Source organism: Eumetopias jubatus, unplaced genomic scaffold, assembly GCF_037043125.1.
Source record: "Eumetopias jubatus isolate StellerSeaLion01/CBP00866 unplaced genomic scaffold, mEumJub1_p1.0 scaffold_1, whole genome shotgun sequence".
Classification (NCBI taxonomy): domain Eukaryota; kingdom Metazoa; phylum Chordata; class Mammalia; order Carnivora; family Otariidae; genus Eumetopias; species Eumetopias jubatus.
This window is the reverse complement of record NW_028274807.1, coordinates 66,622,510-66,636,962: the sequence shown is the minus strand read 5'-3', so window position 1 is coordinate 66,636,962 and position 14,453 is coordinate 66,622,510. Positions and strand designations below refer to the sequence as shown.

General features: G+C 37.9%; 2 protein-coding genes across 3 annotated transcripts in view; both read left to right on the top strand.

The window, feature by feature from the left end:
• Positions 1–6,320, top strand: part of KPNA1 (karyopherin subunit alpha 1) — a 69,938-nt gene extending 63,618 nt beyond the window's left edge. The window contains exon 14 of the mRNA XM_028110568.2: positions 914–6,320. Coding sequence (XP_027966369.1) covers positions 914–1,101 — 188 coding nt within the window. The 3' untranslated portion in view covers positions 1,102–6,320. The remainder of the gene's footprint in view (positions 1–913) is intronic.
• Positions 6,321–10,143: 3,823 nt separating this feature from the next.
• WDR5B (WD repeat domain 5B) lies at positions 10,144–13,017 on the top strand. Of its 2 annotated transcripts, none has more exons than XM_028110721.2 (2): positions 10,144–10,271; positions 10,692–13,017. In XM_028110721.2, exon 2 carries the CDS (start codon positions 10,765–10,767, stop codon positions 11,755–11,757), a length of 993 nt encoding a protein of 330 aa, XP_027966522.1. In that variant the 5' UTR covers positions 10,144–10,271; positions 10,692–10,764; the 3' UTR covers positions 11,758–13,017. The 2 variants fall into 2 exon arrangements, with proteins under 2 accessions (XP_027966522.1, XP_027966521.1); XM_028110720.2 differs by having other exon boundaries at positions 10,179–10,356.
• Positions 13,018–14,453: the final 1,436 nt, after the last annotated feature.

Sequence of the window (14,453 nt, the reverse complement as noted above, 5' to 3'; positions counted from 1 at the left end):
TCTGTGATTTTAATGCATAGGTTGAAAACCTATGGGTTGAAAACCACTACTCTAGGGTTTGTTTATTCCTAAGATTGGAATTAGGGATCATAGGGTTTGTTCATCTTCCAGTTTTTCAGATAGTGCAGAACTGCTTTCCAAAATGATTTTAACAATTTACCATTAAAAAAATTATAAAAGCTATATCTGCTTAGTATAAGACATTTTGAAATGCATAAAGAAAAATGTTTCTCTACCTGGAGATATTTCTCCACAGAAATAACTACTGTTAATTTTTTGATGTACATATATTTTAACATGGCGATGTATATGATTATGTACTTTTTTTTTCCCTTTGAGCAATATTAACATTTATTTCTGGTATTGCTGTAGCAGTTAGGTTGCTTATGGCTGCAAGTAAAAGAAAAGCCTAGCTCAGATGGGCTCAAACTTAGTAAAGGGAATGTGTTGGCTTATTGTTCTAGTTGGACTTCTTAGTTTAAGCAGTAGAAATTGATTCTGCCTCTTTTAAGGGTATTCTATACATCTGTTGACATATTGGATAGCTCAGAACTTAGTTGATAGAACCAGAGCCAAGAATTAATTAGGTCACAGATACAGTTCAGAAGGAACACTTCTGCTACCGGCCTTAGCCACTGGATGATGTGTGAAGACTGTTAGGGAAATTGCTGCTTCTGGGGACTGGCTGTTGCTTGCATGTGTTTAAGATGTCAGTTTGTAATACTAGCATTCAGATGTCATCCCAGTGATACTTTCTATGCTGTTAAAAAATACCAACGAGATATAAGTAGAGAAGGAAATCTTCCTTTACAATAAGGAGACATGGCAAAATACAGTTTCATTTCCAACAGATAAAAGAATACATGTGTATACACACACATACACACAGATTTTTCTTTGTTCTTCGTCCTAGGTCTGGATAAAATTGAGTTCTTACAGAGTCATGAAAACCAGGAGATCTACCAGAAGGCCTTTGATCTTATCGAGCATTACTTCGGAACCGAGGATGAGGACAGCAGCATTGCGCCCCAGGTTGACCTTAGCCAGCAGCAGTACATCTTCCAGCAGTGTGAGGCTCCTATGGAAGGTTTCCAGCTTTGAAGCAATACTCTGCTTTCATGTTCCTGTCAGACCAGGCTACCCAGTCAAGTCCTCTTGTGGAGCCCACAGTCCTCATGGAGCTAACTTCTCAAATGTTTTCCATAATACTGTTTGCGCTCATTTGCTTGCCTTGCGCACCTGCTCTCTTACACACATCTGGAAAACCTCTGGCTCTCTGTGGTGGAATACCCTTCTAATAACAGGGTAACCAGAACGGCCCACTCTTACGGAAAATCCCTAGGCTTTGGAGATCCGCACTTATATAAGAGTCATGGGATTATACACATATTAATGTGGCTCCCTTTCTTTGTGGGGGAAAAAGAGGACTCCTCATTCCCTTTAAAGTGGGGAAAAACACTTGATATTAAAAAGATGAGACTAAACCTTTATCTTGAATTTCACACAACTACTTGCAACAAGGGAGATGTCTAGACCTGTTGTGTACACTTCAGAGTACTTTTCATGAGTTCTTCCACAGTGAACCCTTGGATTACCTGGTGGCTTTTCTAGCCAAATTTGCATTAATCCTTACTGAGACTGGATGGTTTTCTTTCCTCTTTTGGCGCCATTCTTCACAGATATTAAAGTTAAACCATCCGTTCCCTCACCTTCAGCCTTCAGTGAATGTGCTTTCTAGTTGTCAGGAATGCTGAAGAATTAACACTTTGACTCTTAAATGTGATACTGGTTTGAAGATTCCCTTAGAGCAGAAAGGAGAGGGGCACATTAATTTGTATGGCTATTGCTTCTCTTTGGTCTTATGTGTCTTAGGATTTGGAAGTGGTTCGATTCTAATGCTGGTATGAAGATTTAGAATCCTTAGTAATCGAAACAATATCCTGTACTTCAATAAAAAAGTAAACAACAAAAAACAAAAAAATCCCTCCAATTTTCCCAGACTCAACCAGTGTGACTAGAGGCTGTGTTTCTGCATTAAAACAAATGTTTCAGGCTTTGTGGTCCTGATCAAGGTCCTCATTAAATTGGAGTTCACCCTAGGTGCTTTTCCCCTCTGTGACTGGCAGATAACACATACTTTTAAAGGTTAACTTAGGGAAACTTCTTTTTCTTAGCCCGGTGCAGCTTGATTCTAATGTATTCATGCTGCATATATGATCCTTTTAATGTAGCATCCTTATCTTAAACAAATAATCATCTTCTCAACATGACCTATTCAACCCAAATAAGGGCAGGGATTTTTTTTTTTTTAATATAACCTCATTGTTCCCTAATCATTTCATTTCATCTACTAGTACTGCCCAGTCAAGACCACCCAGAAAATAAAAAGTTTCTATCTTCTGGCTCATTTAATGATAACCGCAATGTACCTGCAAATGGCGCTTCCAGTACTGTCTTCAGTGATCCACATTTGTGCTTGGACTGGAATGAAAATATAAGCTTAATTGCCAAGAGAACTGCAACTGAGTTCAATATGACTTCTTGGTGCTAGTTGGCCATCTTGACTCAATGCTGGGACACACTATCAGAGAAGATTTTTTTGTTGATATGCTGTTCAAAATGAATTCTGAAGGAAAAGTCGCTCACTTCTGTTGCAGAGAATACCCTTTTAAACCTCTTTAATCTTGTCCTCTTCTAGAATTCATTATAACCCCAAAATGTAACTATTTGGAAGTCCCCCTGACAGGTTATTATACATCTCTGGTAAATCCTGCTGAATGTTAGGGATATTCAGAGCTTTCATACCTCATCATGTTGTTATTTAAACAGCCAACTTACGTGACCTGATTTAAACTTTAAAAAAAATCCACTTCATTCAAAGTAGAAAGATACAAAGACAAAGGACATTTATCAGCCAAGTGTGTGACACATTCTTCGCATCTAGTCTGTAGTTGTCTGTGCTCTGGATGGATACGGTCTGATGTCTGTCTGTTACTGATGGAGCAGCCACTGCAAAACTAGTCAACTCCCATCTATAACTTTTTTTAGTGCTGCTTTGTGCTGAAAGGACATTTTAGTTTACTGCACTTGACCTGTAAAAGACTTTGATTCTTTGTAATTTTAGGGACAAATTAGGTGGTTAATTTAAAGAAAAGCTTTCAGTTTTGCCTTTACATCACATTAAAATATAACTTCTTTCAGAAGGGTAATAGAAGCACTGATTCATAGTAAAAATCTTGTTTTTAGCTTTGACTTTTTTTGTGGCTGAATTTTTTTAACCTGTACATCACTGGTAACACATCATTTCTCTAGGATGTTTTAAATTATGTACCTTCTATTGGATAATTTTAAAAATTTCAATTCATTTTTGATAAACCAATTTGAAAAAGGATAAAGCACACAAAGTTGTTTCCCCAGGTTAGTAAGAAGAGCATACACTGGGAGTTTTGCAATTGCAGGTGTCTCAGTGAATGAATTAAACAAAGTCCATTTAACTATTGTGGTCCATTTTCTGTTGTAAACAGGAATTTATCTTGCTCCTGTCTTGGAAGTTCATGACAGATGAGCTAAATTTTTTTTGCAATAAAATGTTCTTAATATAAAAATTGGAATTAACTAAAAGTTAAATCCCAGCATAACTGCTGGAACTGATAAAGCAGCCTTTTTGGTTACAGAAATGAGACTTCAGGAAGTAACTAAGTCCTCATTTTAGTTCTCTGCCTGGCAGATTCTATTAATTTACATTGAATTTATTGAAACCCTATCACTAAGATATTACTCATTACAAAAGCATGTTAATTTCAACACAGGAAAACTTCTGCAATATGTACTAATCAGGGGGGAAAGTAGCTTAATTATCCACCCCCCCCTTTTCCTCCTCCACACTTTCAAAGTATATTCAGTGAAAACTTAGGTGGGGAAAAAAAAAAGCATTGAAAGCATTTAGGATATAAAGACACCCTACATTTGAAGGACCAGCAGGGTAGATATGGTTAGATTGAGAAAAACCAGGAAGGGAAAACAGATTAATTGGAGACACTATGGAACACCTTAATTTCTATGGAACACTTTAATTCATGTTCTTGTCACTAAGTAGGGCCCTTTTAAACCTTTGTCAGCTATACTGTTTTTGAAAACTATTGCCCTAGGATTGTTTCTTCCATCTGCCAGATAAAGCTAAATGGGCTCTGGGCCATTTTTTCATATTGTCACAAATATAAGCAATGACAATTACCCCATAATAAATTTGAATTATTATTCCAGATTGTTGCTGATTTTGCCTGAGAAAAAATATGTAATCTATTTTAGAAACCATACTGTCAATTAAATCCTGTTGTATCTGGCCACTCACAGGCAACGTTGAATTTACTTCTCTAGTGCTAAACAAACATTTCAGTTATTTATAATCTCCTAGTTTGGGGTTGCATTATGAAAGGGTTTTCCTCGAGTTGAAAGATTTTTCTTTCTTGCTGATTAGTTTTGTGAACATTTTTTTCTATCAGTAGACAAGTCATTGCATATTGATGTTTTAGGGCTTGGGGCTTTTCATTATAGGAAATCTTGATGTGTAAGGACGTTTTTCAGTAAAGAAAAGGGATCCACTTTTAGAAAGGGGCATTGTTTGCTTTTCTTATTTATATACTATGTTCTACCTCCTGCATTCCAAAATTTGCTCATTTTAGAAATAGGTATACCTATCTATATATGAAGTCTCAAATCTGAATTTTTTGCCATCTGAAATTAACAGAGCCACTTTCATCTGTTGTTAGTTGAGCAGAGTAAATAAGTATCTGCCATGCTGGGAAATATATTTGGCTACCTTTCTCTATCAAAAGTTGAAGTTATCGGGCACCTGGCTGGCTCAGTGGGTAAAGCATGTGACTCCTGATCCCAGGGTCGTGAGTTCAAACCCACGCTGGGCGTGGAGCCTACTACCAAAAAAAAAAAAAAAAAAGTTTAAACAAAAATTTAAAAATTAAAAAGAATGAAAAAAAAATTACTTTCTCCTGGGGCGCCTGGCTGGCTCAGTCAGAGCATGAAACTCTTGATCTTAGAGTCATGAGTTCGAGCCCCATGTTGGGAATAGAGATTCCTTTAAAAATATATATATATATATATATATATATATATATATTTTAAAGTTCAAGTAACTGAAAGCCAGATGGGACACCAGTACAGTAAGTCTCCTCTAATACAGACAGTATTCTATAATATGCTTTCTTGTCAGAAAAGGATAGGTAATAACAGTACTAGGACATCACAAAAATGTTTGATGAAGTAAAGCAAGTATTATATGCTAATTTTAAAAATATCAAGTTGCTACTGGGTATAAAACTTGGAAGTTTGGGGCAAGAAGAAAAGATTAAAGGTAGATGAAGTTTTGCTGTCAACTGAGGGTAGGAAAAAAGAAGTCCCAGTCTGTTTCCCCACAGGTCAAAAAGGCAACTAGTCTTTGAGCCTCTGTTGTGTGCCAGGTGCCTGGGTAAGGGCTTCCGTTTTTTCTTTTTTAATTCTCCAACTGCTCTTTGAGGTAGATAACTGTCACTATGATATAGGTGACAGAATCAAGACTTAGGAGAATTTACCCCAAGGTCACAACCTCATACACTGTCTAGTACGGACAGAGGTGCAGGTTGTGTCTGGAAGAAAGCAGCGGTCACAGTGGAGGTGGTGTTCTTCTGGGCCAGGAACTCCCAGAACTAGACTTACACAACTGCACCAGCTGGACCAGCTTTTTGTCAGACCAGTCTTTCTGGCTCTTTTCTCATGAGTACCCTTAAAATAACTAAGGTATGAAGTTGCTTTTAGGTTACATAATTTGGTAATGTAGAGCCTCTCAGCCCAAACTTCTTTTTCCCTTCTGTGGTGCTAAAATTCTGTATATGACCTGACAAAACAACAGAAGTCGAAAAATATATATGCAAATGATTGATTTTGAGTTCAGTAGCATAATGGATAAACTCAGAAACATGTTTCCATTCAACAAACTTAAATGTAGAAGGTACTGACAGAGAAGGCTTTGGAATGAAGAATTCTGCCTTAGAAAGCAGTGCCATCCATGGACGTGAATTTAACACAGCTGACTTCCTAAAGGAGTACTGTCCCAAGGAGTATCAAAAGTTAGATCACCTTTTAATGTATGTTGTTATGTTCTGCTTACTTCATCATTATGACCACTATATGTTGTTTTTCAAAGTGTTCTTACGCTTTGATTTGGAATGGATCTGATGATTCTTTGTACTTGAATGTGGTCTGTCAGGCCATGGGTGAGTGCCTTGCACATAGTAGACTATTCAATAAATACTAAATGACTGAAGGAATATGCATCGATGTGATATTAGTAAAGGGTACTTGGTTACAAAAGAAAATTCAAAGGAATTCTTTTATGCTGCTGTTTGAAACCAGGAATTAATAACAACTCTTAGACTTAGTGTCTCAATGTATGTTTTACATGTGGTTACCTTTCAGGAGGACATGATTTGACTGAAGTTTACAAAAGCATTGTCATAGCCATTCATTATATAAAAACAAAAAACCCTATGCCTTCTGTGAAAAGTTACGGATATATTTTACAGGATAACATATATATAATCAACCCCATGTGTTTGTATTATCAAAAATAGCACATTAATCTCTTCTGACCTACTCTAAAGTTAAGAAAAATAACTTTTTTGCCAATTACATCCAACTTAGATGGAAGCTGGTGCTTGCCTTAGGCTACTAAATAGGGTGGTTTTTTTTTTTTTTTTTTTTTCATTTTTACTACTGAATGTCTTGCTGAGAGATTCTGCTGGCCAGGTATTTTTTTCTGAAAACAGAATCTTAAAATATAATTAGTTCCTGCAGACTACACTGTCATCTATAGTACAAAATGGCTGAGTTTACAAATTTATTAAAGCTAGTGTAGGTGATTGTTGCCCCTTATTTCATTTGCCAATTTGAAAAAGTCTGTTCTCATTTTAAAATCAATATATGGTAATATCTGTGATCTTGAATGTTTCTGCAGAGAATAAAATTACTCTAAATTCCTTTATACCCATTTAACCTGAGGAAGGAAGCCTGTGGGAATCCACAGTTTGGATCATTGCCTTATCTAAACCACTTGGGCCCAGCATTAGAGTGATGGGTGAGGAGAAAACAGAAACCCAGGAGACCACAGTGGTGGGGAAAGAAAAGCACAGGGTTTGAGAAAGATGTGGGCAGTCTGGGGTGTTACCATATAAACAGTGTAGAATTTTCCAAAATTAAGTTGTGACTTATGAGAGTCCTCCAGAAGTCAGTGATTATACTGGTTTGCTAGGTATAGTCCCAGGTTTTAGATCAATTAACAGCTGATTATTTGTGTCCCCTTTCACTTTGAAAAAGGTCTCAGTTTAGATAAATTCTGGGCCACTCCATATTTAGATTTTAATAGATTTAAATTGCTAGCGATCCTAAGCAACTGTACATAGTTCTGTTGTGCTTGATTTTTGAAGACTGCTTAACTGGAATTGCTTAGGAATTGCTATGAAGGGAGTCGGTCAAGACATTCCTTAAAATAGGACTTAATCTCAGTCCTGACATAGATACCAAAAAAATTTATTTTAAAAAATGACCTATTTGTGGCATTTCTATTTAGCATATCTGCAAACCTGACGGAGGGGAAGAGAAATCAACCTTTCAACCATTGAGACCTTCAGTTCTAAAACTTTTCCGGGAACTCTAAAGAAAACAAATTGATTTCTACAGAGAGGGAAACTTCCAAATCACCTCTCTGGTAAAGATTAAGAGCAGCAAAAATAGAAATCACTAAAAACAGTACCTTATGAGGAATTTTGCTTGAAAGCAGCAAATGCACAGCTCTTAATTATGGTTTCTGCCACTTTGGATTTACCTGTATCAGTATTCCCTACTCACACTCCACATTGCTGATGCTCCCCTCCTCCCAAGGACCTAAACTACAAAAAAGTTCTTAGGCCTAATTCATAAAGACACAATATCAGGACTACATATTAATATTAGAACATGATTAATAAAAAGATTTACCTAGTATATTCAGAGCTTTAATTTCTTTACAAATTCCTAACGCTATTTGTAAACAAAAAATTCTGACATCTAGAAATGGATTTTAATAGTGGAAATTTCTTCAAATTCTGGGAAAATCTGAAGAACAATTATTTCTGGATATTCCTATCACTTTAAGTAAACTCTACCCCTAATGGGGGGTTGAACTCACCACCCTGAGATCAAGAGGGGCATACTCTACTGACTGAGCCAGTGCGGCGCCTCCTATCAAGACATTCCTGACTGTCCCTGTCCCTCTCATTTTTGTGATATTTCTAGTGGGTTGTTAGAATATACTCCACCAACACCCCACCCTAGCCCTCATGTCAAATTTACCTTGTCTAATTTCTTTCTTTACTCTCCTAGTGCACAGAACAGTTATTGGAAAAATACAAATTTACTTAAAATCTTTGGAACAAAGCCTACACTTTGTTCTCTATAGCTTTTACTTTTTAATGAGTTAATAAAAATGAAAATAGTCTCAACTGATGCAGAATCTTAAGAGTGTTTCTAAGCTTCCCAGTAAAAAACATAGGATTCAGGCTAATAGAAGGAAAGGAGAGGGAAGAGGCAGTTCATCATAACTGAACCTTAAGATACATAAAAGGGAAAAGTTATTTTTAAAATGTTAGAGGGAAAGGTCCATGGTGGCCTTGCCTTAAAAAATATCCAAGAAGCATCCTAATTTAATGTATATAAATGGATGTGCCAATCCACTTAAAAGATGCTCTTCCTATTCCCAGCACCACGTTATCGTTATACCATTAATTTGCACTAGCTAAGACTAAAGCTTTTGTCCAATGCTTGTCCAAATTCCAAACTAGAGTAGTAGGGTCTTAAGGTAATGAGGTTTTTACTACAGTCGATTATTATAGGTGATTTAATTATGTCGTGCCTCATTTAAAGGCCAGACTTTCAATTATCCCTAATAAACATAGGATAGGGGAATTTGTTTCCAAATGCTTTTAACTGTTGGCTGACAGAAAACATCAGGAGATACTTGCCGCGGGGCGCCTGGCGGGCTAAGTGGTAGAGCACGCGACTCTTGAGCTTACGTTAAAAAAAAAAGAAAAACAAAAAAGAGATACTTGCCTCTAGACTTAAGTTCGGAGAGGGGGGAAACTTTGTAAACAACACACTTCAGCTCTCTTTATTGAACAATTACAGGTAAGTAAAAACTCATCAGGCCTCCAATTTTTTGGTAAACTTTTTTTTTTTTTTTTTTTTTAAATAAGCTCTACGCCCAAGGTGGGGCTTGAACTCGAGACTCGGAGAGCAAAAGATCAAGAGCCGCATGCTCTAGGGACTGAGCCAGAAAGGCACCCCGGTAAACTTATTCTTGTTTAAAGATAGTAACTTAACATCTGAAAAGCATACATCTTTACATAGCACTCTCAGGGCCATTAAACATTTCTTAAAACTATCAACTCTCTAAATCCAATTACGAGTTAACTTTACACATTTCTTAACCACGTTCCACCAACTTCTAGGTCTTTTTCGGTCTCAAGCACCTATGCAGATCTGACCTTTTCTCTTAAAAAGTTTAAGGCATAAGGAAATGCTAAAACGTTTGCTCGTTTCCACGGCACTACCATGCCCTAAGCACTGGCTTTTGGAGGCCCACAACACATTGCTTCCCGAAACGTTTACGCAAAACTTTTAAACCAGAAGCTTTATAATCTGGGCGTAAATTCGGCTAAGCTCCCCTTGCCTATCTGCAGCCTTAAGTACACGCCACCAGGCTCTATACCACAAGAGTAGAGAGGAGCAGAACCAAAGCCGCCCGCGAAGCGGCTGCTTAGTCCCCGGGATGGACGGCTAGCTAGGTGCCAAATGTGGGCTTAACTTTCCACTAAGAGAATCGGAAAATTCAGTTCTTCCTCGTGATACGGTTTCCAAAAAGAAATGAATGTTCTTTGAAACATTCACTGCTACCGACGCTAGTCAGTGAGGTCTGGGAGAAGCCCAGTACACCCACCGACACGGAAAAGAAGGAAGTCCAGCATTTGTGTGGGGTAGCTTCCGCCAAAGAAGACCGGAAGGAAACGCCAGCGCCTTCCTTTGCGCAAGCGCAGGCAGACCTCTCCCATTGGTCATCTCGGCTCGAAGTTGGAGTGCACATGCGCTCCACCGTCCTGCCAGCTGGGTTGGATTGACGCGGCGGTGCGCCCCAGTGTTTATCCGCGGACGGCAGCGCGCCCGGGCCGCAGTTCATGGTGCCTGCACAGGTTTTTGTTTTGTTTTGTTTTGACTTCCTGAAATCGTTTAAGCGGCGATTCATTCATGCTCAAGTACCGAAAGTCTGTCTGACTGGTAGGCTTGCTCAGTGTTCTAAATGTTTCGGAGTTGTGGGAGGGGCGGTGAAAAAATACTTTTTGTAGATCACCCACGCCCCTCGTCACTTTGCACGGCTTTATACGTTCACAAAATACCCAAAACACCTCACTTGCCGACAGCGCATTGGACCCTTCTAGTATTATTTCTCAAGTATTTGTTTACGAAAGAGGAAGCAAGCAAAAAAGGGAAGTGGTCCAAGCCGTGCTGCTGAATCGTTGTATAGGGTAGTTTAAAGACAGCCCAGAAACTATAATCACTAAAAGACCGTTTATTTTTGAGTCTGATGTTTTTATCTTCATTTTGCTGGGCAGAAAGTCAGAATATTGGGCTGCCTGGTTCAGGGCCGGACGCTTACCTCACCTACTGACTTGGAGCTTCAGAACCATGGCGACAAAGGAGGCAGGAGATGCTAAAGCAGAGTCGAGCCTCCCCTTATCAGCCAATCGGAGCAAGCAAATGTCTGAAAAACCAAACTATGCTCTTAAATTTACTCTCGTGGGGCATATGGATGCAGTATCATCGGTTAAGTTTAGTCCTAATGGAGAATGGCTAGCAAGTTCTTCTGCTGACAAAGTAATTATAATTTGGGGAGCCTATGATGGAAAGTATGAGAAAACACTTTATGGTCACAATCTGGAAATATCAGATGTTGCCTGGTCATCAGATTCCAGTCGCCTTGTTTCTGCCTCAGATGATAAAACGCTAAAGATTTGGGATGTGAGATCTGGAAAATGTTTGAAAACGCTGAAGGGGCATAGTAATTATGTTTTTTGCTGTAATTTCAATCCATCATCCAATCTCATCATTTCAGGATCTTTTGATGAGAGTGTGAAAATATGGGAGGTGAAAACAGGAAAGTGCCTCAAGACTTTGTCTGCTCATTCTGACCCAGTTTCTGCTGTTCATTTTAATTGTAGCGGGTCCTTGATTGTGTCAGGTAGCTATGATGGTGTCTGTAGAATTTGGGATGCTGCATCAGGTCAGTGTTTAAAAACACTTGTTGATGATGATAACCCTCCTATCTCTTTTGTAAAATTTTCTCCAAATGGAAGATACCTTCTGATTGCAACTTTGGACAATACTCTTAAACTGTGGGATTATAGCAGAGGCAGATGCCTGAAAACATACACTGGTCATAAGAATGAGAAATACTGCATATTTGCCAATTTTTCAGTTACTGGTGGAAAATGGATCGTGTCTGGTTCAGAAGATAATCTGGTTTACATTTGGAACCTTCAGACTAAAGAGATTGTACAGAAATTACAAGGTCATACAGATGTTGTAATCTCAGCAGCTTGTCATCCTACAGAAAACATCATTGCATCAGCAGCATTAGGAAATGACAAAACAATTAAACTGTGGAAGAGTAACTACTAAACCCTTTAGAAATCAAGTAGTTAGAGGCAAGTTGGCAAAAAAAACCCCGTATTTAAAAAGATGGTTTCTCTTAATTTTGGTATGGTTTTGTATTACTTTTCAACTTTGCCTTTCTCTCTCTCTCTGACAAATAAATAAATAAAATCTTAAAAAAAGGGGGGGGGGGATGCCTGGATGGCTCAGTCGGTTAAGTGTCTGCCTTGGGCTCAGGTCATGATCCCAGGCTCCTGGGATTGAGTCCCACATTGGGCTCCTTGCCCGGCAGGGAGCCTGCTTGTGCCCACACTCTCTCTGACAAATAAATAAATAAAATCTTTAAAAACAAAACAAAAAACCATTGTCTTAGATTATAAGATTTCAGACCTATAACCTAAATTTACAAAGCAAGACAATTGGAAAAGCAAGTCTAGAACCTACAGCTTCTGACTTTTAATCTTCAGGTCTGGTATTAACTCTTATGTCTATCCCGGAACAGATTACCATTCTGTTCCCCTCAGTGTATTTGAGAAATATTTAGAAGTAAGGTTTACAAGATAGGATGACTGACTAAATGAAGGGAGCAGGAGTTTGGAATAACTCCAGTGTTCCTGGTTTGGGAGATCCGATGAATAAGAACATAAGCCTGGGATTAGGTGGAATGGAGATGTATGGCAGATGCCACTCACACATGAAATGGTTCCATGGAATCAAGTCTATAAATTGGGAAAAATGTCACGGTTAGGTCTGTTAAACATTTTAAGTTTTTTATGGAGATTAAAAACTAAAAGTAAACCAAAACATTATAAATGGCATTTTGTTGAGGGACTTCTCACTATCCTGGTCAGATTGTGCCTCATGATTATCAAGCAAGCTAAATGTCTAAATGGTGAGGCTATTCTCTTTCACTATGTGTCTGACCTAGTAACTCCTACCCATGCTTCAAACTCAGTTCAGAAACCGCCACTTGTGGACCAGCACTGCCTGCCTGACTCCAACCACAACTGACAGCTGAGTTAGGTTTTGTTTCTTTCTATAGCTACTGTTATATAAAGTTCAGAATTTATCTTTTACCAGTTTGTATTGTAACGGTTTCATGGACCATGTTTCTGTAAGTTATGAGCTCTGTAAAGAAGTATGTTTTATTCATTTTTGTATTCTCGGTATTTTTATATATATATATAAGGGATTAAGGTAATGTCTGAAGAATAACAATGAATTATACCACCACCACTTTATTCATTCCTTGCCTACTTTCAATAAACGTTTGGAATCATGTCCCCATATTGTTATTACTTTTGTTGATTAAAAAAGTATCTGACCATAGGCTCATGTATTAACTTTATAGTCAGACAGGGCTTATAGGAAATATAAAGTAGAAATGGTTTCTGACCACTTTACCTACAGAGACATGATAAACATGAAAAAAAAACCTAGAAATTAAGCAAAAAATAGTACAATTGAAAGTAACAGGGCTAAACTGTCTTATGTTTTTGGTATTCTTTAGTATCTTATAACAGTGCTCATTAAATGATTTGCCTGACAAGTTCTGAGGAATATAGGGTATTAGAGTTATTAGTAAGATGACTGCCAAAAAGGTATTGTGTGAGGGTAGTGGGAGAACTGGGCTTAGACAGAGACAATTCTGGCCAAGAAATTTATATTTAACCCATAAAGAGGTAGTTACTCTAAGTAACTGAATAGGAGAATGACACAAAATGAGAAATGATCATGAAAATTCTTGCTGCATGGTAACATTTGTGAGTTTTGCTTTAATGAAACATTTTTTTTACAATAAATCTCCAAGATAACACTTTAAAGTACTTCTTTAGAAGTTAAAAATGATAGTGTTCTATGAAGAAAAATTACTTATTTTTAAAAGTACATTAAAATCAAAGAACTCAGTATCTAAAAAGCTAAGATCAAATTACTCTAAAAGTATATTCACAGACATCATTAACATAAGATAGATTATGAAATTTTATATGTGGTGCATTCCAGTTTACTTAGTTTATTAAATCAAGTTCCAATGCAGCTGCATATATTACTTTCTATCTGTTATAATCCTCTGGAGAAAACTAGCAGCTTGGGATGGCTACAAGGACTTGTCGTCCATGTCATCCATTAATATGAGGCATGTGAGAATATATCAAACACTTAAAATAGAAACCAGCATCCAGACCTAAATATGAGACGGCTTGGCATCCTGAAGTGTAAATGAAATACGTTATAACCATGTGCAAAAGCTTATCTTTCGAAACTTAGAAGAATGCATTTGAAAGATTTTCATAATTGAGAAATTTAGTTTAAAGGTAAAAGGAAAAGGACCAGTTGGGAATTCTAAGCTATGGGGAAGAGGTGACTACTGGCCCCAAGCAAGTTCATGGTGCTGGGATTTCAGAGTTCTCAGAAACTTGTGGCCGGACCACTCTCATCACCTTACAGGGACCTTTTCCAAGACTGCTCTCTGACAAGCCTCTGTCTGCCAGCATGCCCAAAGATGGCAGAGTTTGATGGGGCTACTTCGCAGGGCTCTCGTGAAGCACCAATGCATTTGGGGAGGTTAGCTCTCCAAGATGCACCTGGGCACTGTACTCAGCTGGTCTTCCTTACCTCTTTAGAAATGAGTACACAAGAGAGAGAAATACAGAACTAGAAGCCATTTTGGCTTCTGCAGAGAAAATCACTTTGGTAATGGAAATTAAAGTAAGATACGGTTT

Coding starts and splice junctions, on each gene's coding strand:
- WDR5B (XM_028110721.2), top strand. CDS start 10,765: ATGGCGACAAAGGAGGCAGGAGATGCTAAAGCAGAGTCGAGCCTCCCC.